This window comes from Myiozetetes cayanensis, unplaced genomic scaffold (assembly GCF_022539395.1).
Source record: "Myiozetetes cayanensis isolate MyiCay16 unplaced genomic scaffold, myiCay2020 scf5-8, whole genome shotgun sequence".
Lineage (NCBI taxonomy): Eukaryota > Metazoa > Chordata > Aves > Passeriformes > Tyrannidae > Myiozetetes > Myiozetetes cayanensis.
The window spans coordinates 22,584,771-22,609,531 of record NW_026087742.1 but is presented as its reverse complement, the minus strand read 5'-3'; the positions used below and the strand labels follow the sequence as shown (position 1 = coordinate 22,609,531).

General features: G+C 44.7%; 1 protein-coding gene across 3 annotated transcripts in view; it reads left to right on the top strand.

The window, feature by feature from the left end:
• LSAMP (limbic system associated membrane protein) overlaps positions 1-24,761 on the top strand; it is a 1,001,416-nt gene that overhangs the window by 825,495 nt on the left and 151,160 nt on the right. For all 3 annotated transcript variants that reach the window (XM_050333580.1, XM_050333579.1, XM_050333581.1), the window contains one exon: positions 10,762-10,994. In XM_050333580.1, the coding sequence (XP_050189537.1) occupies positions 10,762-10,994 (233 nt within the window). The remainder of the gene's footprint in view (positions 1-10,761; positions 10,995-24,761) is intronic.

The following is a 24,761-nucleotide window of genomic DNA, read 5'->3' as shown; positions in this document are numbered from 1 at the left end:
CACCCTTTTACAGTCTGCTACTGGCAACTTGAGGGCAACACTTGGAAGGGGGGATGATAACTTGGTTGGTACACCTCTGATATTCTCATGACCTCAGAAAAGAAGGAAAAGTTAAGACTTATTTTCCCTGCTATCACTCCCATTCCCGCTCTGATCTGCCTCTGAAGAATTTCAAGACTGATTTCTTCTTGGTGCAGATCCTTCTCTCCCACCTCCCCAAGACAAGAGCTAATGCTTCAGATGTGATATTCCCTCTTGAAGAAGAGGCACTACGATATGAAATGAATATTAGGGCCCACAAAATGGAAAGTACATTCCTATGTCTTGGGTAGCGTGCTCCTCAGGCATTGGAAGGAACTGTTTCATACAGTACAAAACACAGGAGACACCTACCAGTTTCACATAACATTTAAATCTGATATTCTTTCACAGCCTTGTACCAATTAATGGTTAACTGATGAAATTCTCAGCCAGAAAGTATCACCAAGATGAAGATGTTAATGAGTTTAAAAAAAGAAAAAGGGGGCAGGGGGTTGAGAAATGCCTGGGGATAAGAAAGCCAGCGTACAAACTTACAAGGTGGATTGCAAGCTGTCACTTGGAGAGGAAGCCAATTTACACAGAGGGTAGATTTAAATTAAATATTAGAAAGAAATTCTTTACTTTGAGGGTAGTGAGACACTAGAATAGGTTACGTAGAAAAGCTGTGGCTGCCCCATCCCTGGCTGGCAGTGTTCAAAACCAGGCTGGATGGGGCTTTGAACCTGGTCTGGTGGAAGGTCCATGTCCATGGCTGGATAGTGGAACTAGATGATCTTTAACCCTTACAACCCAAGCAATTCTGTGATTTTCTTGGGGCTGTATTTATAGGGTTTTATAGCTGGAAAGGATCATGTCTTATTTAGAAGGTGATTTACATTATCATTTTAGGAGGTGTTCCATCTTTCTTTGAAATGTCTGTCACTAGTCGTGGGAGGGTGGTCACTGGACCACGTGGCCCAATGCTCAGACCTTGTGATACTGTTTCCATTTTCTTCCCCAAACATTCAGGTGTGAACATCTTGGCACTTAGTTCTTCCTGCCTCTGTGGAGAGGTGCAGTCACTGCAGATCTACCTCAGGCACTACCCCAATAGCTGTTGAGGTTGGTGGCCAACATTAGTCCCGGATGAGCTGTTAGCTGTAATCTGATTGTCTGTTTGGCAGACAATCACATCAGAAACCTTCCTAGAGGTGGTACAGGGCTTCGTGCCACCTGGCAGTCAGCTCTTCCTGACCCACTGAAGGATGCTGCCAGTCCTGTGGGCATGCCCCTTGTTTCTGACAGCCCCAGGAGCGTGTGCTGACACTGCCATGTTGCTGTGTGGGATGGCACTTACAGCGCCTTTGCTTTTTGGAACTGGGCCATGGCACCATGGCATCAGTCATGTGGACTGTTTTGCAGGCTTACACGTGCCTCTGTGTGTGCTACCAGGAAAGAGAGAGTCGGGGAACCTCCCTCTCACCACTCTGCCGTACAAAATACGTGGACTGGTGCCCCAAAGCTCCATTTTTAATTATTTCAGTCTTAAGCTTTGTAGTCCCCTTCCCTGAGCAAACCACTGGAATCCACAAGCTGGAAAGTGCTATTTGCAGTGCTACACCTCTCTTCAGCTGTGAGATGCTGATTTTCAAATCCCCCCCTTGCTCTGCAACAGCCTGTGGTGATACCTCCTGCATTTTTAGCCTGTGACTGCGGTGGGAGGAAGGGACCCTGGACAACACAAAATGCTTTGAAGCTCACTCTAGCATCAGTCTCCCATTCCCTCTTGTGTTTGCACTGTCCCTTTTCTGCACCTGCTCTCTCCTGACCTGCCCTCACTCTTTTTCTTTCTCCATTCCCCCCTCTTTCAGAAGTGCCCTGTGTATTACTAATCTATGGCATTATCTCATTCTCCAGTAGCTGTGCCTGCTGCCTTAATGTTTCTCGCCAGCTCTTGCCTCTCCCCCACTCTTTTTCTCCCCCCGCTTGCCAGCCCATGATGTAGCACTGCCTTTCTCCATCTGCCCGATTGTCTCTCTGCTTTTTATCTGGGTGCTGGAGCTCCAGGTGCTGTCATTCTCTGCGACAGCACAGAACGTTTCAGTTTCCCTCTGTGGCTGGATAATTACCAGATAGAGTCACGTGGAATTCCCAGCAAAACCCTCCCTCCCCTCCTGTCAGAGAAGGAGATCACATCTCTGAAACACACTTTTCTTGTTATTTTTTTATTGGAAGAAATTCAAGGGAAAAAAAATTGGATTAGATTTTCTGGAGTTCACGAAAGTAACCTACAAGGCACTGAGGGTTCAGGTAGAAGAAATAGGTGATTTCCAGTACTGAAGTTTGTGAAGGAAAATAAAGGGACTGATAGCCTGTATGGGTACCTTATTTGTGGTCCTATTCTCATTTTCTGTGTATGCCTCAACTGGAAACAAGTTGTAGTGGTGCACAGACGCATCAGTAGCTGTTTGGTTTCCAGTTCTTTTACAGTTTGGTACAAGAGACAATACTCAGTTCGCATGAGTGACTAATTATTGTCTTTTGGTGAATTTCTCTTCCTGAGGGACCACACTTTTTTTTAAAGTATCAGCCTGTGTCTTCAGTGATGGCAAAAGCACAGGAGTCTTAGTATAAATGCAGTGCAACAGAAAGGCAAATCATCTGGCAGTGTTCCCCATTGCCATTCTACATCATCTCTGCTATTCCCTGATTTCCTGTTTTGATGGTGCAGGAAACCTGGGATGCTTCGGGAAGCTGTGGACAGTAGAGTGAGGCATATGCTCCTGGTGGGATATTTCACTAAGACCAAGTGATCAATAGCTGATGAGCATTGCCTGATCATGCTGGATCAAGAGCAGAGCCGGGGTTCTGGCTGGACTGTAATGGGACACTGACAAGTCCTCAGCTAACCCGAAAGGGAAAGAGGGAGCTCAACATCTATTTCTTCAGCAATCTCAACCTCCCAGCTGATCTTAGTGCAAGACCCTGATGTGAGCTGTCAGAGCACTTGGCATTTCTGTAAGCAGCAGCCAGAGTGCAGTTCATCCCCTCTGTGCACATGTGGGAAGTAAGTCTCCTCTGGCAAGAGGCCCATGACTGGAGACAGTCGTTCCAGATGCGTGCCTTGGAATGGCCAAAGACCTGTCCAAGGATTACCTGACTACACTGTAAGGAAATGAAGAGTATTTTCTAGGTATGGTGGAACACAAGAAAAGCTGGCACTGTGGTGGTAGGCCTCACTCTGAGGCTTTTCTGTATTTTGAATTTTTACACTGTGCTGGGATGTGGCTGGGATAGAGTTAACTTTGTTCACAGCAGCTCATATTGATATTTTTAAGAAGGTTCCTCTGATGGAATGGATGTGGACTGAAGTTGTTTATGCAGGTATACTGATCCCCAGAAGACAGGAAGAGCAATAAATCATGCCAGTATAAGTTCCCTTATTCTGATATAGTTACATCCACCCCTTGAGAGTACTGGCATAAAAATCACTGTGATTTTGGGCTTGATTTCTGTTGTTTTTTGTTTTATTTTGTTTTGGTTTTTTCCTACACAAACAGGAACCTATATTCTTAAATAGTCATTTTAACAGAAAGAAAGCCCATGTGAGACCAGCTGTGTGTCTGCTAGTGAGAGCCCATGCAGCTAGCTGTCTTTTTAGGCTGGCATATTTTTTTGTGAATTCCCTTGGGTTTCATTTTCCATTCGTATCACATGGACTGAGAGATGAGGATGCTTACAGCACATGAGCAGTTCTGCACTGATACTCATCTCTGCTGGTTGCAATTCTTTTTGCTTTCATTAAGAAGAGTTGATGGGAGACACAGCGAGACAGGAACATTTCTGTACAAGGCACTGGGGACTCCTCATCTAAAAAAATGGGTACAAATTCTGGTCACGAAAGAGGAATTCAGACTGGAGCAGGTGCTGAGAAGGGCTACTGGGATGTTTAGGGCAATGGAGAGTCTATCATATAAGAGGAAACCAGGAGAGTTTGGCTTGTTGAGTCCAGCAAAATGAAGGCTGAGAGGGAATACGATTGCTCTCTGTGAACACACTGGAAGATAAACGCCCGGGAGAGAGAAGAGCTATTTAAGCTAAAGGATGGTGTTGGCATGAGAGGGAATGGATATAAGCCAGGCACGAATAAATTTAGACTTAGAGTTAGAAAAAAAAGGTTTTAATCAGCAGAGCAGAAAGACTTTGAGCAGCCTGACCTACGAAGCACAGGGAGGATACACCCCCATCAAACACACTAGGATAAAGTAGGAATGAAGTACATCTCTAAAAAAGATGATGAGGTACAGCTGGCTGGGCCTTCAGAGGCTGGGGCTTCGTGACCTGGTAAGCCTGTCCTAGCCTCATGCTTCCAAAGTGGTAATTTACTAAAGAGGATGAACAGAAGTGCAGGCATCCTATCAGCCATGCACCCTCCCAATAGGTGAGTGGCCAGAAATTGTCACCTGAGTGCTGAGATACCCAGGGAGCTGCAGACAGGTGTGACGACCAAGGTCACATAATAATACAGCTGAAAGAAAGCGTGGGCTGAACAGATGCAGCATTTCCCCTTCCTGCCAGTTTTCCAGCGCAGAACTAGGTTTACGCAGTAGTTTTCTAAATCCCTCTGAGGGCCTGTGTTATCATGCTGGCAGTGGTGACTCAGGAGCTATTTATGTCACATTTTGGGAATCCATCCTGCTGTGGAACAGCTTTTGCTCTCAAACAGTGACCCTGCTGTGTGTCATGGCACGTAAGAAGAGGAGTAGCAGCTGTACCAGGCTGGGGAAAGAGAGGAGCAGTGGCGGTGGGAAGGAGAATTCTGAGCAACACCTGATACCCATGTGCATTCAAATTCAGCAAAATGAGGCTTTTGGTGCTTGGCTGAAAGGAGGTTTCGGATGCTCTGTTTCTGTGGTCACCCACTACCATCCACTTAATCGGCTCTTGCCTTTGCAGAGATGAAGGTATGTTCAGCTGTAGGTATTTTCTGTAGCATCTCCAGCTGAGGAGAGCCTGATCTGGAGCAGTGAGAACCACCCAGGGACAACAGCTCCTCCACTGCTCCACTCTACTATGTGTTCCTTTGTGCTCTGCCAGCGTACTGCTCTGGTGGGGACTGCACGCCAGGGACAGAGAGCTGGCTGCTGCAGCAGCAGCAGTGCTGCGTTGCTCTTGAGATGCTGGCAGGGTCTGGCACTGCAGTGGTGTTGCAGGTCAGAGTTGGCACGCCTGTGGTCTGTCCTTAGCCCTTGCTCCCCCATCCCTGCTGGGCCATAGTGGAGGGGCTGCACTCTTGCTGCCCCCTTGGCTGACCGTGGCTGTGCTCCAGTCCTCGCTTGCCAGGCAGGGAAGGACTGAATTGCTCAAGGAGACAAGACGAAACAGCAGGAGCGTGATTTGCTCTTGAGCTTTCCTCACAGGGCTGGGAGCAGTACTGTGTTTAACCACCGCATTAGCTTTCCAGGATCATACTTTGCAACACAACGGAGAATTTGTCTTGCACGTTCAGAGCTGGCAGCCGGGAGCGGACTTGCTTTGTGCCGAACAAGCCGTGTTTGATCCCTCTCTCTCTTCCCTCCTGCCATTTTGCTGCCGGGAGTAGAGGGCAGTGGGGGGAGTTGTTAGCTGGATCCTGTGAGTGTGTGTGAAGTGAGAAGATTAGAGCAGGCTCATCACAGAGCTGAGGTGAAGGCAGGATATCTGATGCAGGGCGGGTTGTGACATCCTCTGGCAGAAGGGGGTCATGTCCCTCAGTGAGTGCAATGGGGCGGATTTTGGGTGCTTAATTGTGTGTGCAGCAGACTGCTGAGTTTGGGCCTTCTGCACAGAGTTTGTCTTGAAGAAGAGATGATCAAAGGGTTAACGGAGAAAAGATGATTAAAGAGGAGTGCAGGGAATTATGGCACAGAGCTGTCACCACAACATGCTTTTGAGAAAGAGAGCAGAAAACAGTCTCTAAACCCACTATTTATTTATTTTTCCCGGAAATGAGGTAAGAGCTGTGGCTTGCTGCAGTACACCATATTTCATTAATCCTAGAAGCTTGCCTCTTTTCACTAGTGGGGCTCTGGTAGAGAACTGTGGAATTGGGTCTACTGTAAAAAAAAAAAAAATTATTTAGAGTTACAGCAACAATTAAAAAACCCCAGACAATTATCCCAGGTTCAAGATGACACAATACATCATTGATAATGCTGTAAACCCCCCATCATGTTACAGTAATAATTTAAACAGCAGCTTCACCAGGTCTTAAAGAGCTTCCTTCCTGCCTCTTCATCACTGTAGGCTCTAAATATCATCCCCTCCTTCACAAGGAAATGAAATACCCCAGCTCTGTCTCCATAGGCTAGGACCATAGCTGCAGTTTGGTTCTCTCTGAGGCATAATGGGAAAAATGTTGCTGAGACCCCAATTCTCATGCATCTTCCTCCTCCTTCTCCTCACCCCTTGCAGCCCCCACCCTGGCAACGGTGCAGCCAGCCTGGGGAACCCATGCAAGGGCTTTCCAACCAAATGCCGCCTCTCAGCAGCATGCCAGTCTGTTCACCAGAGGAGAGAGAGGGCGGAAAGCTTAGGGCCGAGAGCTGCTGGAGTGACAGGCACAACATAAACTGCGATGAGTGTTACAGCAACATGCTGGGAAATCAATGCGCTGAGTGGTGGTGCCTCGATGGGAGGAGGAGCAGCAGTCACGGGGGCTGGGATTCAAGCACCGAGACCAGAGTGAAACAGAACGGGTGGTGAAACCTCCAGCCTTGGTGTTCAGCAGGATAGGAGATGTGGATGCCTGAGCCTCACCCTCCTTTTCTTTGCTCGCTTTCCCACCTATCAATAGGCGTAATGTAATGTAATACTTCCAAGAAGGAGGAAAAAAAAGACATCTTTTCTATCCAGATGGAGTTTTCTTTGGAGCCTACGAAGGCAGGTTTGCAGGAGTGCTGCGTTGGCCCAGAGCTGTGGATTAGACTGGCAGACGTGGGAGAAGTGAGGACAAGCAGCAGGGTCTACTCCTGGTCCCTGCCCATCCCCCTGCCAGACATCTTGTCCCATTCTGGAATCCAGGGACCAGGAATGATAGTGGGCAGCCCTCCATCCCATTCAAGGCAATGGTTCCTACTGAAGGTCCAAAAGCATTCCCCTGAAACAAAAGCATCACCCCCTCCTCTCCATCCTGAGGTGTGGCTCAGCCCCGCTGTCTTCATTTGCATGTGGGGAAACTGAGGCTGAGGGAAGAGCGCGAGGATTACTTTTCTCCATATTCAGTTTCCAACCATCCTCTCCTGGCTGGTTGTTACGCAGTTGTTAGCCACTGTATGAGAACTGGAAATGCATCTGTAGCAGCTAAAAATGGTGCTGTCACTAAAAACCTCAGGTGTCATACTTGGCTACGTTTGTTTACGAGAGGGCAAGGAGGGCTAATGGGTCAGGGCAGCAAGGTTTTTTGCCCTTCAGTGTCTGTGCTTGGAATTGGTGCAATATCAGTAGTTCCCAAGTCCCTGCAGTGATCGTGCAAGGCATGACCACTCACTAGTCCTCTTGTTAGCCACCTCAGAGATGTCAAGAAATTAAACCTGAAACTGTAAGGACAAGCAAAATTAATGGATCACAAATCGTTTATTAGCTTTCACTGTTGCTGATGGTAACGCTTTCAATAAGCCTAATGAGAAGCGTTTGACTGTCTCTGTGAACTTGATTATTGATTATTAGTGAACGATAAGAGTCATTTGATATCTTGCTGATGCCATGCTCCTATTGCTTTGCAGTTAAAGTGTCAGTTAACATGCCATTTAATATTCTATTAGTATTGAATTAGCACTTATTACACTGTGAAAATCATCACCATAAATCCTTATTAAAGTGTGATCCATACAGCTGGGTGGCATCTCTGGCAGACTAAGAAGGTGTGTGTGTGCAGACAGACGTACTGAGATGCATCTTCCACGTGGATGCATTTCAGAGCATGTCAGGACTGGGAATTTTCACATTTGTACTTTGATTCTCCCTGACAGTTGGAGAGGAACATGTATGGTGAGCAGAGAGCTCAAATCCACTTCACTTATGTTTCCCATTTTCCTCCTTTCTTTCTGCCCTCCCCTCCTTTCTTTATTTTGGTAGTACCTGCTAACTTATTTAGGGCGTTTGCAAGGTTTTCTGACTACAGCTCTTGACCACCATCTAGGGCTGACCTCGATGGGTGTAGGATATGTAGAACATGTTTTCTCTTCAACAGAGGGAGGGAGGGTCCCCAGGTGAGCATATCCTCAGGAGCGAGAGGCAAGGCTTTGCTCTGACCATGGCACTGAGCTGTTACTGACATGAGGCATGTCACAGGGGCATCTTTGCTGCCTCCAAAGAGAGTTTGATGATGACTAGGTGCAGGACAGAGCCATGAAGTGCTGCACTATAGGTTTGGAAAGCAGCCTGGCGGGGCTGGTGCAGTGCCCTGGATCTGCTGGAGCCCAGCAGGACATGCAGGTGTTCTGGAGGATTTTTGGAAGTGACTTAGAAACTTCAGCTACCACTGACTTCAGCTTTTAAACTCCTTAGCTCTTCACCACCAAAAGACCTCCAAAACTCCTGATTCTTGGTGCTGTTACAACTCTGTACAGAAACACATGTGCATGAGGGTTTGTGACCCTGAGACAGCCAGCTCTGGAGGCAGTCTGGGTGTTCCTACAGGTCTGCTGCTCCCAGACCTGGGGCATGCTCCCTCCACGGGTCCATGCTTTCACCTCCTGTCAATGCTGATTACAGCCTGGGACAGCCAGTGCAACTGGAACCATAACCCCTTGTAGTGGTACTGGTTTCTACATATAAGTGGCTGCTCGTGGATTCCCCCTGCCTCTTTCTATTTGACAAAGAACAGCTTTTAGAAACAACTGAGAGCTCACCTCAGGGGCAAGTGCTTGCCTGACCCCGAGGGTGCACTCCTGCCTGAGAGCCAAACCTTCTCACCGCCCTTGGCTGGATGGAGGTAGTAAGGGACAGGATCTGTTGGGCTGCTGTCTAAAGCAAATGTTTGTTGGATCAGACAGAGCTGCTTACAGCTTGGCCAGCACTGTGGCGAGCCTCTCATCGATGCCCACATAGCTTGGCTTTCCTCCTGCCCACAAGTAACCCCAGAACAACTTGGACAGCACCCATGGGCATGCCAAAAGGGAGTGGGTGAGAGGTGCCGGCCATAATGGTAGGGTCACATCACAAGGGACGGCAGCTGCAGCACAGCGTGAATGAAATGCATTCAAATAAAGGAACTTTGAAAATGTCTGACCCATGGTAAAAGGATGTATGGAAGCCTACTGTCAAATATTTGTCTTATCTTGAAGCAATAATCTTTATCCTCTCTCTTTTCTCTTTCAAATACAACACATGCATGAATAGTGAATAGGACACTATCCTGTGCAATGTGATCTAAAAGATTCTGCTTAAGCAGGGAATTTTGACCAGATGACTTCATCGTGGTCCTTTCCAACCTTAGCCATTCTGTGATTTTGTAGCAGTGGTGGGGAGAGGTGCTGGCTTATTTGGATGCTGTGACACTGTGGGCAGAGCTTTGAGAAGTGAAGGAGCAACACCTCTGGAGACTGAGCTTCCTCATTTATCTGCAAAGCAAATGTGGTGTGAGCTGCTGCAGGGCAAACCCTCTCAGTCTATCTGGGCCCATTCTGGTGGGTACAGCTGCCAGGATGAAAGAGGAGTTATGTCTCTGTGTCTTCTTCAGCCCTAGTCCTCTTGAATAAGACACAGTTGAGAGTGAGCAGGACCTGTCTTGTCATTGGCATTTCCTGATCTCTTCTGTCGGAGTCTCCTGGTGGTGGGAAGTGGTGCAGAGCAGCTGCCTTTGCCAAAAGTGTATTTGTCTTCCCAGCACCTTGTCCACTTTGTCGAGAAACAAAATACTTGTCATGCAGTTGCAACAGGGCTAGTCTGTTCTCTGCCTTGCAGTGGTTGGCAGCTGGGGCCATGGCAGTTGCTGCTCCTCCTGCTGCTCCTCTGCTTGCCATTCCTTCTCTCCTGTCCACCTGAGATGTTCACAGGACATGCTGTGTGTCTCGTAGGGATGGCAGTGACACCCCTGCAGCCTCTCCTTTTCAGCCTGAGATCTGCACTTGCCCACACAAGCAGGCAGATGTGCATCAACAAGGGGGTGTGTGTGTATGTGTATGGAGGGTGATGTTTGAGCAGCTGTTTCCACAAAGCTATTTTTGGTCAGAGGGACATAGAAGGGAGATATCCTGTAGTTCCCTCCCCTTTGCTGCTGAAACTGAGGGATGGAGGAGCTGTGCCCTAAGCTGACAAAGCTGGAGCCCTAAACCTTTGCCCTGCAGGCTGGAAGAGGCCTGGGAGTGTAACTCTCTTGTATACTTGACTTTTGAAGGTGAGGGGGAAGCATAGGAAGAAGTACTTCTGACCTTTCGCATTGTCAGGGTTAGAAGGGATTTGGTGATCAGGACCTCTTTTGGCCTTCCTATGTAACTTTTGGTGCAGTGTAAAGAAGAGAGAACAGGAGACATGGCCACCCCAAATCCCATGGTTTCATTAACCAAAAGTTCCTGAAACCCTTTAAAAATCATTGTGAAATACATGTCCACAGGACAGCAACGATGAGAAGATGGTGTGATTCACTGGCAAGGCAGGAATTTGCTATGAAATTTCTAATCAAAGTAGTAAAGGGAAGGGACGAAAAGGATATTATGGAAAGGGTTGTTGATCTCCCCTCACCTTTCTCGTCCTCTGCAGGTGTTATGTAGAAGACAGAAGCTCCAAGGTGGCCTGGTTAAACCGTTCCGGCATCATTTTTGCCGGAGAGGACAAGTGGTCCCTGGACCCTCGAGTAGAGCTGGAGAAGAGAAACCCCCTGGAATACAGCCTGCGGATCCAGAAAGTGGATGTCTATGATGAGGGGTCCTATACGTGTTCAGTGCAAACACAGCATCACCCCAAGACTGCCCAGGTTTACTTGATCGTGCAAGGTAAGCTACGTGCCTTTTAAGAGAGCAAAGAGCAAAATAGACAGTGAGTGGGGGAGATCTGTATCTTTCTTAGAGAAACTCCAGTCACTAGCCTGTGTATCCCTAATGTTTACAACAGGAGCCAGCAGGACTGTCCCCCTCCACTGCAGCACAGCATGGCTTTCCTCTGCTGTCAGTCTGTCCTTTTAAAAGTGGTGACAGAACAGGGGACACCAGTGATGCCAAGACATATTCTAGTATAATGCAAACCTGGCTCCTTGCTCTGGTTGTTTTGGCACTGAGGGGAAAGCATTTATTCATAATGACACTTGTCAGAACATTGTGCTTGCCTCATCTCTTCCCAGACAGCCCTCTAGTTTCTTCGCCTCCTCCTTCCTCAGGTTTCCTTTATTTCTTCTTGTGTCAACAAGCTACTGTGCTGTGTTTTTTGGCCTTCCATTGTCAACTCTTTGCAAGGCTGGGGAATTAATTTTCCTGGGTGTTTTTCTATGCTGGGTCATTGATTTGCAGGGTGTGCTGTCACTAGGCATGTGTGAAACCTGGTACCTGAGATAGCTGCCATGTACCTTATGGTGCCCTCTCCTTTTTTAGCTGCCCTCCTCCTGTGTGTGTTGTAGGGAATTGGAAACTTGGCAAACCAGCACTGTCCTATCTGTCTGCTTGCATTTGTGGTATAACAGACAGTAAACACATTAAAGGGTTCACCGATTACTGGTAAGGGCATTAGTGAGTTTACTTGTTCCATCCTGTCCTGACTAGAATACCAAACAAGTGAGTTTACTCAGTTTTGTTTTGTTTTTCTTTTGATCTTCATGCCATTGTGTCTATCTGCCAATTTATCTAAAATATTTATAGAGAAGCTTAGGTGATGGGTATGTGTAAATGCATTGGATACATAATATAGATATGTTGGATTTCTACGTTATCTTTCAGGCTGGGATATGTTATTTCTCCTGATTTCTCTAGTAACCCTGTAGATTTTATTCCTCTCAGCAAGTTTTTTTAATTGCTCTGGATATAAATGAATGCACGAAGGGCCTTTTCCTCTTGCTGGTACTACTTGGCAAACTCGGGGGGGGGGTGGATGGTAACTAGCTTACCAGGTGTTTATCTGCAAGGTGAAGAAGTCCAGACACACGGTCAGAGGTGATGCTTTACACACAAGTGTAGTGAGACAGACGGCTCCTGGTTTGTCTTGCACAAAACCCTCCCCCAGCAGCACAAAGAGTGGCACACACCAGCACACAGAGCAGCCCTCCTGGCCTGGCTGAGTGTTCACTGGGGTGTTCCTGGCGTGAAGAGCACTCAGCAGCCCTGGAGCTGTACCCTGCCTCGCTGCTCGCAGTAGTAGTGCGTAGCTGACCGTCTGGAGGTGGTTTATTGCTGGTAAAATCTTGCAGCACACAATTTCCATTTACCTGTCAAGAAAAATATAGGGATAAATGAATTTTAGAGCCATGCACATGTATTATTAATTTTATTTGTGCCTATTAGGTATGGGCCTAAGCAGCAAAATTGAGTTCTCTAGCTTAGCTTTCACCTAAATATATAGGTATCCGGCTCTGAACTACTGGCACCTTTCTGAGAACGAGAAAATTTAAGTTTTGACACATCTAAAGTCTGGCTGCCTGTAAACAAGCTATCTGTGGGTAATCTTCTAATACCTGCTACAGATTTAGCCAAAGACCCATTGCGATATTGTGCTTACTGTAATCCTGTAATTAGGTGAAATTCATAGCTTTAACTTTTCTAAAACTAAATTTCATCTGGAAAAAAACCAAGCAAAATATAAATAAAAAATCCGTTACAATTTGGAAGAGTTAGTCTCATTTTAACCATGTTTTAAAAATAATCTTAACTAATAAAACTAATTTATTAGAAAATAAATGTATGTTAGAAAATAATCCCTTTTGTCTCTGAGTATCATATGGTCATATTGATTGCTATTTTTCTCAGATTTGCAGGTTGTCTGCCTGAAAAATAGTGTGCTGCTAGTACAAATTAAAGGAGTTTGGGTATTGAACCATGCTAAGCTTGTTATTTATTTAATGTAGTTTATTTACTTCTTGTGCTTTTGTGTTCATAAATTTCAAAACATAGGCTATATAAAGCTCTGGGCATCCCAAATGTAAAAATAATTTAAAAAAGAAAATACAGCTTTGGAAACATTACATGACAGGGTGGTCAACTGATCTGCCTGCTAATCTGTTAAGAGAATGTGTGGAATGATGGTCAGTGATTCCCTTCAAACAAGCCCAGGGAAACAGAAACAAGCCAGGGTCAGAGACACCTTGCTGGTTTTTGTGTGCACAGTTGATGCCTGGATGTGCCAGTGAAAGATCCTGCAATGGCAGTTGCTCATGCCCTGGAAACAACAGGCTGTCTTAGGGCCATGCTCAGGCTTCCCCTTCTGCTCACTCAGCACTGTCATGGATTTTTCTGATCCCCTCTGCACTGTATCCTAAAGACATGTCCTTTATCTCCCCTGGTTCAACTCTCTCATTTGTATATCTGCTGTGGAAAGAAACCCTGCCTCTATTACCCCTAGAAACAAATGAGATAGCTATACCAGACACTAAGAAATAAGTAGGCAGATATAAGAGGGCTCTCGGAGCCCTTATAACTAGAGACCACTCCTTGTCCACAATGCCAGCTGAAATAGACGAGCTTTGGTGTATCCTGAGGATACACTGCATTTAGATCACTGAAGTTGCCTTCTAGGAGCAGGTCCTTCCCTTCCTTGGGAAAATCAGCTTTCTCCAGGGTGAGCTCTGCTTGGTGACCTCTGCTGGCCAGAGATACAGAAGTATATCACAGAAAGGGGGACATCACCTCTATAATGGGTGTGCCTGTGCCCTTCAGTATTTCAGGGAAGAGCCAGTTCTAGTTTGTCAGCCAGCACCAGTCTCTACATAAAAGCCTACTCAGTCTGCTCCTTTCCTCTCTTCAGTGTTTATATCCACTGGTAGTACCCTTCTCAACTGGGGCATATTGCAGACATCTAAAAGGACATAATTAAACAACACTTAAGAAAAAAAAATATCAGAACTTCATGGACAGCTAAAAGTAGAAGAACGTTTTCTTCATTGGTCTTTCCTGCTTTTCAAACATAAAGCCATCTCTGGTGGTGGAAGTAGGCATTCACTGCCAAAAGATTCATCAGTGCAACTGTGGCCATCTTTTATGTCTTTCTGATGCAGGTGGGCACCACTGCTTGCAGGGTGGATGGGACTGGAGGGAGCTGTGTCTGCGCAGCTCAGTTTTTACCAGATGCTGCTGCTGCACTTTCTACACTGGAGTGCATGCATAAAGAGAATGCTCTGAACCACCACCTCACTCAAAGCATTGTGTCCTGCTTCGGTTGGAGTGTAATGGCCACTAGCGAATCTTGCTGTTTCCTACTCCAGGTATTTCTGTTGGTGTCTGATCAGAAGAGCAAACATTTGGAAGGATCTAGAAATGATAGTCTGGTTCCTCCCCATGCAGTGAGATAAGACCAGCTCTACAGTAGTTGCCCCTAACATGTATTTTTTGAAGACACCTTGTGCCTGCATAGCTGGTGCATGTCCATTATTCACTCTTTGGAAAGCCTTTAGTAATGTATGATTCAAACTGATTTTGCTGCCAATTATTTCCGGTCCTTCCAAGATATGTGCTGGTTATTTCTCCTCCCCTTCCTCAGAACTAACTACCTTTTATCTGCCTGAAACCCATTAATTCCTGTGTCTCAGATTCCTCTAGTCCAGCTTAACGGGCTCACTGTTTCTCACAAGTCCTATTTTCCAATCTTTGTGTCATACATATTTCACTACTGTTTGATTTGTCTACATGTTTTCTTAAATTTAGTGTCCAAACCCAAGAAAAGAGTTCCAGTTCAGGATTCAGTCATGCAGATACAAACACCAGCCATGTTTTCCATATCACACTTCACTTACCTAACCCCAGAATGAAATGAGATTTACCTTTTTTTTTTTTTTTTTTGTAAGAGTGCCTCATTACTTTCACTTAGTCTCTCTGCAGCTTTCTAACCCTCTCTTACTGGTCTGCAGCACAGTCTGCAGCTCACTCTCCACTTCTGTATTTGAACATTAATTGTTTTTCCCCCCTTCCTGAGCACAGTGCTTTGTGCTCGCTGTTGCTGGATGCCATCTGGTTGGTTTCTCCATGGAGACCGCTTCTTCAATTTACTTATGATCCTGGTCTCCAAAGCACTTGCAACTGCCCCCAACTTGGTGTCATCGACAAAAGTCAGGTGCCTTCTTTCTATTCCATCATGAAGGTGTTAATTAAAGTATTCAAGAGATCTGGACACAAAAGCAGACTGTGGTAGGAGCCCACAAAAACCTCAGTCCCTGGTGGATAACGATCTGTTGATTGCAGCTCTTTGAAGCATCCTGATGGTGATTTAACATCCACCATATTCTTGTAGCTTGTTGAAGACTGTCAGGTCTTCTGAAGTCAAGATATATCTCATAATCTCACATACTGCTCATGCATTATCTGCTACGCCAGATATCCTACAAAAAAAAAGGGAAATGAGGCTGGGGTAGCATGATATGTGCTTGCCAAAAGTACATTGCTTATTTTTCCTTCACTTTGTTATTATCCTCTCGGTGCTTATAAATGGGATGTTTAATCATTTGTTCCAGTACGTTGAGTGACTTGTTCCAGGAGAATTGAGTCATAACAGGGACACAGTGGCTGCCCCTTTCCCAGCATTACCTTGGGTTCTTGTTCTTTTAGGGTGATATCCTCATGCCCTTCTCAAGCATTAAATATCAATACAGAAATCCCTATAGTCCTTACTTGTCTCATCAGGGTGACAGACACAAGGGCACAGAAATTTTAGCATGCATAGGGTTTAAAAGTTCTGCAATAAGGATGTAGGCCTGTCCAAGTCAATCTAAAGGAATAATTCTACTAGGAGGAAGCAGATGGTTGGTATCTTTGCTGTCCAGAGCCTTTACAGCAAGGCATCATTGTGAATGGAGGTATTTGGGAACTTTTCAGTGAAACAAAAACATTCCACTGTTTTTGACTTTTAACCTGATCTGGAAGGTTTTAAAGGTCTGAGGTACTTTTTCTAGTCAAATTTGGGAAGACAAAAAGGTACAGCATTACCACAGCCTATCTAAAAAATAGAGCATTCAGCTGAGCTATGAAGAACTCATGTTCACATTTTTTCTCAGAGCCTGGGACTCCTGCAGACTCACTAACATGTCTTGTGATTCCCAGTTATTGGCTGTTCAAACATGCGGGCTCTCCCTTGGTTTATTGTTTATTTCATGAAAAAAAAAATTAAAGGGCTTTGTCATTTTGGCAAAACAAAAACAAATTTGGAAATGTCAGCAGCAAGTGTTCACAAAGAGAAACACTTGTTTACTGCCCAGTCTTAATCACAAACCCATTGCAGCTAAGGCCAAACCCTACAGTTTTCTTTCTAACTGTTAGGCATTAATGTATGATAAAAAGCACAGAATGTAGCCTTTCTCCATTATGAATTGCATTTGTAGAGCTCCTTGCTTGCAAAGACTCAGACTCACTAGTCATTGTTTCTAAGTGGTATAAAGATGTATTTGTTGTTGCTGGGATCTAACCATAGAAAAATTATTAAAAACTCTATGAGTAGATTAGCTGTGCCCCCTTTCAGTCTACTCTCCTGCAATTAAAGGACTTTGTGCTGGTGACTGGTACAGCACAGCAGAGAGAGATCCTTTACCCAGAAAGGCAGCAGAACCCAGTCTGGCTTCCCCGGTGTGTGAACTGCTCTGCCAGCGAGCCCCTTGGTAAGAGCTGGGTCTGGGGCTGAGGAGGGAGGGTGTTGTCCACCATCCCTGGAGGTATTTGAAAGATGTGTAAATGTGGCACTTAGGCACATGGCTTAGTGGTGGACTTGGCAGTGCTGGGTTAAAGATTGGACTCATTGATCTTAGAGAGCTTTTCCAACCTAAACAATTCTGTGATTCTATGACCCGCCCAGACCTTGCCTTAATTTCTGAGGACAGCAATGGGAAAAGATGATGCTTTAGACTTAGAGACTGGGGGAAAGGTTTGTGATCAGAACTGAAGCAAGGCACATGAGTGTGTATTCTAGGAGCCTGAAGTGGTGGTAACTTCTGCTGGTCACCAGCCTGGGTCCTGAGCTAATGAGCCAGAGAGGGGGGTCTTCCGACCAAATGTAGATGTCACCATTGCAGTGGTTTATCTTGGACTCCCTTTGTCATTAGTGAGGAGATGAGACTCTTCTCAGGCACAGCCAAGTCCATCCTTAAGTAGCCATCAAAAAATTCATCAGATGAATTGACCAATGGAAATGTGATCGTCCCTCCCCTGGCTGTAGCAGGAAGCCCAGGATGAGCAGTGCATTTGGTGCCATGAATCCTCTTAGCCTTTCCACACCTCTCACTCAGTCCTCACTGGAGTTTATTCTTTGCCAGAATATGTCATTGGTGACTGTCAGGACTTGCAGTGGGTTGCTGGGAGACTGGAGCCAGGCTGGTCTTGAGCTCAGCAGATCTGTGGTGGGAGCCCAACTTCCCTTGGCATGCCTGGCCTTCCCACCTCTTCGGCCAGCACTAGAAGCAGAGTGGTTTGAAGAGAGCTGAAGCTGTCTTTCCTTTGATAGCTAGACATTAAGGATGTCAGAGTCAGATGCTGTTCTCTGAGAGATTCTGGCTTCCCTGCTTTGTGGGTGCAGAGCCCAGAACTCAGAGGGATCTTTCAGAGCACTGACACTGTGGTGTTTTTCATTCCAGGGAGTATGCAGTAGGTAAGAACAGGCACAAGCCACTTTGTCCTTTTCAGGACATAGTCCCAATGAGAAAATTACAGCATATTTGGCATGCCATTGCAAACAATAATGAGGTGACATGGGAATATGAATTTTCTGGGAAGTAATTAAAAAAAGATCATTTTAGTGGGAATGGTGGGGGAGGAGGTAAAAAAAGATTGGAGCGAGGAGATAAATTCAGGTTACTACAGGGTCTACAAGAGACAAGTCCAGTGTGCTTGGAAGGGATAGCAGTTCAGTTTGACGGAGAATATAAGCTGAGAGAACAGGGAATAATCTTGGGGAACTGATGGATGTTAGGTCTTCCTGCACCACTTTTGCTGTTACCATGGACATTAATTTCTTACCACAAAATAATTCCAGAATGTGAGGCACACAGTAGTATTAGTGGCAATTTTTCTAGGTTTTCCAAGCTGGTTTGTTTTGGCAAACTCATAAATTGCAGGAAAATGCACCTGGTGTTTCATAGGTTATCATGGAACTTCCTTCCACTTCCCATCTAGTATTTTTATTGCCTCCCCATAGTGTCCTGATGCTCTTAACTTCTGTTTTCCTATCTCCAGGCATGGCTGGAATGTTACTATGCATCACAGGCTTTGGCTCATTATATTGGTTGGATCTTAGCACTTCCTAGTGCATAAATCAGGAGTTTTTTCTGGAAATATTTTGGTGCTTGCTTTGCAGGTGCAGGCAGGAGACAAAAACAGAATACTTCAAAAAATGCTTACTCATTTTGGAGAAAGAAGTACAGCACAAAATATACGGAATGCTTTCATATGGCTGGGAGGAAGGATCTTGATATGATAATCCAAGTCCTTAGTAATATAAATCAGCTTAGCTTGAGTGGTCTCTTCAGAGCTGTATCAGCTGATTTTGTGTAATTTTGTCAGATCAGCTGATTCTAGACCCAGACCAGTCTTTTGAAAGATTTTACCTTGTTATTTCTCAGTCTGATTGTCTCAGTCTACACTCCCAAGTCTTAGCCCAGGCTGTGAGACAGGATAGTTGGGACAATATTTTTTTCTCAGCTCCAAACACAGCAAGAACGTAGTCCCACCACCAAGTCCACTAGCCCTTGAGAGAGTGCAAATAACCATCAATTTTAAAGCCAACTGTGTTCCTGCTCCCACTGCTGGAAAAAAGCTGTGATGGCACAGTAGAGTTGTCTTGACTCATTGCGAGCCTTGAAATCTGACGCACTTTGCCCACAACAGGATATGTCCTCTTGGACATCCTAAGTCATAGATTGCCATTCCCTGTTTCCTTCATCATGACCTGTGTCTTGTCAGTAGTGAATAATTTTTTTTGCCACATCCTCTTGAGATATCTTTGTAGAAAAAAAGTGTAAGTATATCAGGATACTTATCAGGAATAAATATCTTATTCATCTTACATAGCAGGCCTGTAACTGCTTAGTAGCTCAAAAATGAGCAAAAAACTGTTTCTTAAAAATTTGCAAAAAGATCTGATCTGAAGCTTTGGATTTCTAACACAAAATAATGTCAAAAGATATATAGCTAGTCTCTATTAGATACTTAAGGATCAGCTTGTCTCTTTACTTGCAATATGGATGTAAGCTAAGGTTAATCATGCTCCACATTTCTCTGTCTCAGCTCAACCTTTTCCATAGCTTTACTGTCCATTTTATTTTCTTCCTTTCAGTTGAAAGAAATACTGCCAGGTTGAGATTAGCCAGATTTGCGGTTCGCTCAGCTGAGCTTTTATTGTATCCAAACCCTAGAGGTACTGAGAGCAGCTTGGCTTCCTGAGGAAACAAGAAGTGTGTATGGGTTTATTTATACGGTTATGCTGTTTGCTTGCCTTTCTGCTTGGCAGTCCTCTGCTCAGCTTGCTGCAGCACCCCTCATACCCGCTGTGACCTTGCCCCAACAAGAGCCCCTAAAATTCTCCCAGGGGACCCCTGTCTTCTGTATCCCTTACCAATGGGATATGCAAAAGGCTGTGAGGTTGCAGGTTGGTTTGGAGCCACACACGTGCCAGCTGGTGGGGTGCCACCTTGCCTAAAACTGCTTAAGAACTCTGAAGGTTTTCCGAGGCATGAAGCATCAGGACCTAGGACATGTAGCTGTGGTAAAACAGGCCTTGCAAATTCCAGTGTTTGTGGAACAGTGTGTTCCTGTAGTCTGTTTACTTTATTTCATCCGTGCCAGTAGAATCAATACTGCAAATCTGCCATGCTCAGAACTCCATATGGGATGAAGTTCCAGATTCCTGGGGTCCATCAGCTCATGCTCTTTGTTTTTGGCTGCTGTGTTGCTATCTACACTCATTGTAACTGTTTGTTAGTGGATGAGAACCTGGATCAAAATCTTAATTCCACTGAAGTTAAAGGGAAATTTGCTTCATTGGAGCCAAGATTTCATCTGAAATTGGAATTGGCTAGAAACAGATTGTAAAATAAACCTAAATTGAGCCAGCAGTTAAAAAATAACATCAAGACTTATAGAAAGAAGCAAATTTCTTTCCTATCTTAAAAGCTTTCAACTTTACTCTTTAATATGAATTAATTACAGAAGGAAAGAAATCAGCATTTCAGGGAAGGGGAACAAGGAGATGGTATTTCTAAAACGAGACTGTCCTTTTAGAAGTGGCTCAAGGATTTGAAGAGTGGGGAGAAGCAGGTAGGCATGGTCTCTGTGCTGTGCCTTCCTACCACATCCCTGCGTATGCTTGGTGGAACTTGACTCCAGCTGACACACAGTAACTATGTGCTCTTACCATTTTTCTTTCTGCAGTTGCTGACCCTCATCACTCCTGAATGGATGCATAGTCTTTCTTTTTGGTGTACATGCATGCTATGCCTTGTAGGATAAGCCTCCAGCTGCTTTCCACAAAAACAACGAATGATAAATCGTATTAGGTAATAGGTTTTCAGGGTTTGGATTTTGATGGCTTTTTCAGAGCTGCAACTCTTCTTTTTATCTTTAGAAACATTGGAATTGCTACCCCAGTAGCAGCTCCTTAGTCACCAGAAAGTGAAGAAACATTCTGAGAAAATAATTACTTAATATCACATTTGCTGTATAGCTGCTAAAATGTCAGTAGTTGGTTGCTTGGGGGAAAAAAAAAATCCACAAAATAACAGAATAGCGGTTTCATTTAATAAAGCCTGAGATGTGATAGTTAAGGGGAAAAAATAACTTGCCAAATGTGCACACAACAAAATAGACAAAAAAGAAACAGATACTTAGACATATGGCTTCCATTTACAGAGTATTCAGACAGTGAGCACTTTCTCAAAACCCAACCACAGTTTTTGAAAATGTCTTTGAGAAAACAAATATTAGGTTAAAAAGTGTTACTCTCCAATAGAAAAAAAGGAAGAAGGTTGTTCCTGGGAAGGAAACAAAGGTTGGCATTGGCAGTCTGAGGGAGCATAAGCACGTGGCTGCTCTTGCTGGCAGCGCTGGGTCTCTGCATGTCACAGCTCAGGCTGTCAGTGGGCAGACCTGTGGTAGCAGAAACTAAGCCCTGCTTGAGAAGTTGTAGTGGTGTGTGAAAGTCTGAAAAAAAAATCAAAAGATCCCGTTTTTTCTACGAGATGCATTGAGAGTGCCATCATTTGCCTGCCTGCCTTTTCCTGAAAGGGCCTTTGGAGATCCCCAAATGGGAGTTGTGAACTTTCTCAGTTATGATATCAAAAGGCAGAGACTGCTGAGGCTTGAGGAACACTATTGTTGAAACTCCCTCCTTCTTCCTGTATCAGACTACCCTTACATTGTCTGTTTGATGGCATGATCTTGTTCTTCCCAAGTCTTTCATAAAATCTTCTAGCAATGTCTTAATTCATTATATGGACATATAAGAATGAGGAATGGTTCTTAAAAAATAAAACTTTTGGGGCACCTAAAACAGAAAAGTAGACTACAACTACATTTTTTTTTCCCCATTCCATGAAGGTTACCTTAAAAAAAAAAAATCTGTGGAGAAAAAAATGTGATAACTAGGGAGGTCCTCTTTAACGAAATGAGAATTGGATTTTGGTGATAAGTTTTAATTTAGGGCAAATAATTTAATTGGAATGAGTCATTAATTTTGGGGTGCGTAAATTGGGCCTCTGGCAGCCTATTATCTTCTTTATTCCTTTCTGAGTCTTCTCTATCAGTAGTATAAGAAAAGCCTTTTGCCTTTAACAAGGTAAGGAGACACTGCCTTTGAATGTGTGGGGAAAGGACAGTCGTGGTGCAACGATTTTAATGTAACAGCATCTCACCTTTAGGTGCCCTCAGCTTGTGAGATGCTCAGGCTTTAAGACCAGTGAGTTTGTTTTCACATTGTCTGGGCATATGAATACTCAGCTCTGCACAGGGTGTGGGTGATGTGGTGGGCCTGGGGCATCTGCCCATGGTTGGCTTGGGCAGAAAAGAGGTTAGTAGCACTCTGCCTGGGAGAGTGGTCATGAGCTGCCTGCTGGATGCCCTGAGAAAATTCTCTACAAGGAGACCAGAACTATGCTACCAGAAAAAATTCGGTGTTAGGGCTAAAGTACTGTAAACTGTGCTCTGAGTTAGTGGGTGACTGGGACATCTACTCATGTTTTGTTAGCTGGGAAGTTCAGCTCTGAGCTTTAGTACGCAGCAAGTATATCCATTAAATTGTTAAGTGTAGACAGGCAAAGTAAAACCCACTGAGTAAGGAGCCTTTTGCAGGGAGAGAAGCCAAGAAGCAAGATCCTAAACCTCAATTCCACATGGCCCTCACGCAGGTGCCACGGCAGCAGCTGTAGTCTGGAGAGTCTCTTCAAAATGATTGTCCCCTTGTTAAACTGATGGGAATGTGACTTTTGGGTATGTTCCTGTTTTGAATGAAAAAAAAAAAAAATTCCTTGAGAAGAAGTATGATAAATCTCCCTGAATAGCTACAGAACAGACTGTGCAAGGTAGAAGCCTTATGACCTTGACTATACAAATCCAGCTATGATTTTAGGGATTATGAATGCATAGAGCTCCCAATTCATGATTTTACCTGAAAGATTAATCCACTTGTTGACCTGTGGGAATGAGCTTAAGAAGCAGAGTTCATAGGGAGACCACCACTCATGAACCTGTTTGAAGGGAGTGTTAACAGAGTGTTCAGTGACTGCTCCTACTGCGTTTTTAACTATTGTGAATATGTTTCACATAATTCATGACACGCTTGTATTCCAGAAGAATATTTATAGCTATGCAAAGCCTGTGGACCACCTTGGAAATTCAGGTTGACACGTTGGTTTTGCCTATACACTCTCTGTGGATAGTATCAGGGAAAGCCCTGGACTCCAGGCCAGATGGCATAGATCAGCTCATGTTCATGCCACTTGATGGTACTACCTTCTGGCATGAATAGATCATGTCCACACTACACTGGGCACTGGTAGGAGGGCTGGTCTCCTCCGTGCTCACTGTGGTAAGTGACCCTGTGGCCCTGAGACATACTTCTTTTTTGATTGCTTGATTTGTTATGTTTTCTGGTTAAAAATGCCTGAAATTATGTGAGGGCTGGAACACAGTCTGGCAAACTGGTGTTTTTATAAGCTGATGCCAAGAGTGTGTGTTACATGGCACAAGAAGGTATGGAGGGATTTGAAACCCCAGGCCCTGCAGAGTTGGTGCTGGAGGATTTTCACTGGTTGAGGAAGCCAAACTTGGCATTATCTGCATGTCTAGAGCATGCTGTCCATATCAGCTGTGCCTGCTCCTCCTCTGAGAGGGGATGGACTAGTTCATTCCAGGAAAGAACCTGGGAGTAGTCTCATGTGTGTGTGCATGGCTGTCCAAAGGACTGGAGCAAAACCAGGAGACTGTGGTTAGCACTCTGGAGCAAAAGAGAACAAACCACTTTAGCAGTATAGACATTGCCATTCAAGGTCATAAAAGGTTTACCTCATTTTAACAAATTCAGGTTGTGTACGTGGTGCTGGCTAAATAAATTACACAGGGGTCCTATCAGACTAAAATCCAAGTCCCGAGATACACATCTCTGTTATTGAGTCTTTTAAGTGTGACTCTCTTATTGTGTGGCATCTCTTGTCTGTATGGACATAAAGTCATGCCAACAGAAGTGGTATACTGCAGGTAAGATTCATCTCACTTAATCTTAGACATACGAGTTTTAGTAGCACAAATCTAACCTAGTCATCTGGCCCTCATCTGTAGTCTGTTGTGAGAAGTTGGCATCTTATTCTTTCTGCTGTCTGCCTTGAGATAATGTGATGGATCATCCTCCAGAAGTCCCTATTACTTTGGACTACAAGAGGAATGAGAATGACTAACTTAGATTTACACAGCAAACTTCTTGATGCCTGAAATTTGGTGACATGAATCCACCCTGCGTGTTTATGCAGGAAAGATGAAAGCGTGTAGAAGACTAGTTCTAGAGATTCTGGCATTACCCACAATCTAATACTGTGTCCTCAGCTGCACTGACAGGTGTTGACTCTTCCTCTTGCCATAGCTTGGATTGTGTGATGTTAAATAGTGTAACAATACCTTTTGTTTTAGTCTATAATCTGATCTTCATTGGATAATGCTTTCAGTTATAATCCCTGACATATTTACCTGTCCTTGCAATGGGCAGCTGCATTCCACTCCAAATCTCTTGCTTTAAGCCTGACATAAATTCATACAAGCTCTCCCAGTGGAAGGTTGCTATCTCCTTGGTTTGATGCTCTTGCCCGCTGTTTCCCACAGTGCCAGAGGGTAAGGGACTCCCCTGAAAAGATTTCTGCACTTCCTGCCACCAGCCCAGCATAGCCTGAGGCACAGGCTAAATTTTTCACAAGATGAGTAATGCTATTCTAGCCCAAATTATTCCAGGGTACTTAATTTTTCTCCTGGATTTCATCCTGCCCCATTTCTCTAGTCCTTGAACTCCTTTGAGATATCACTAGTGTTAGACCCAAGTGTTTTTTAGTATCTTCTCTCTTCTACCTGAGGGTAGAACTATATAAGAATTAAAAAAGAGACTCCAGATATTTA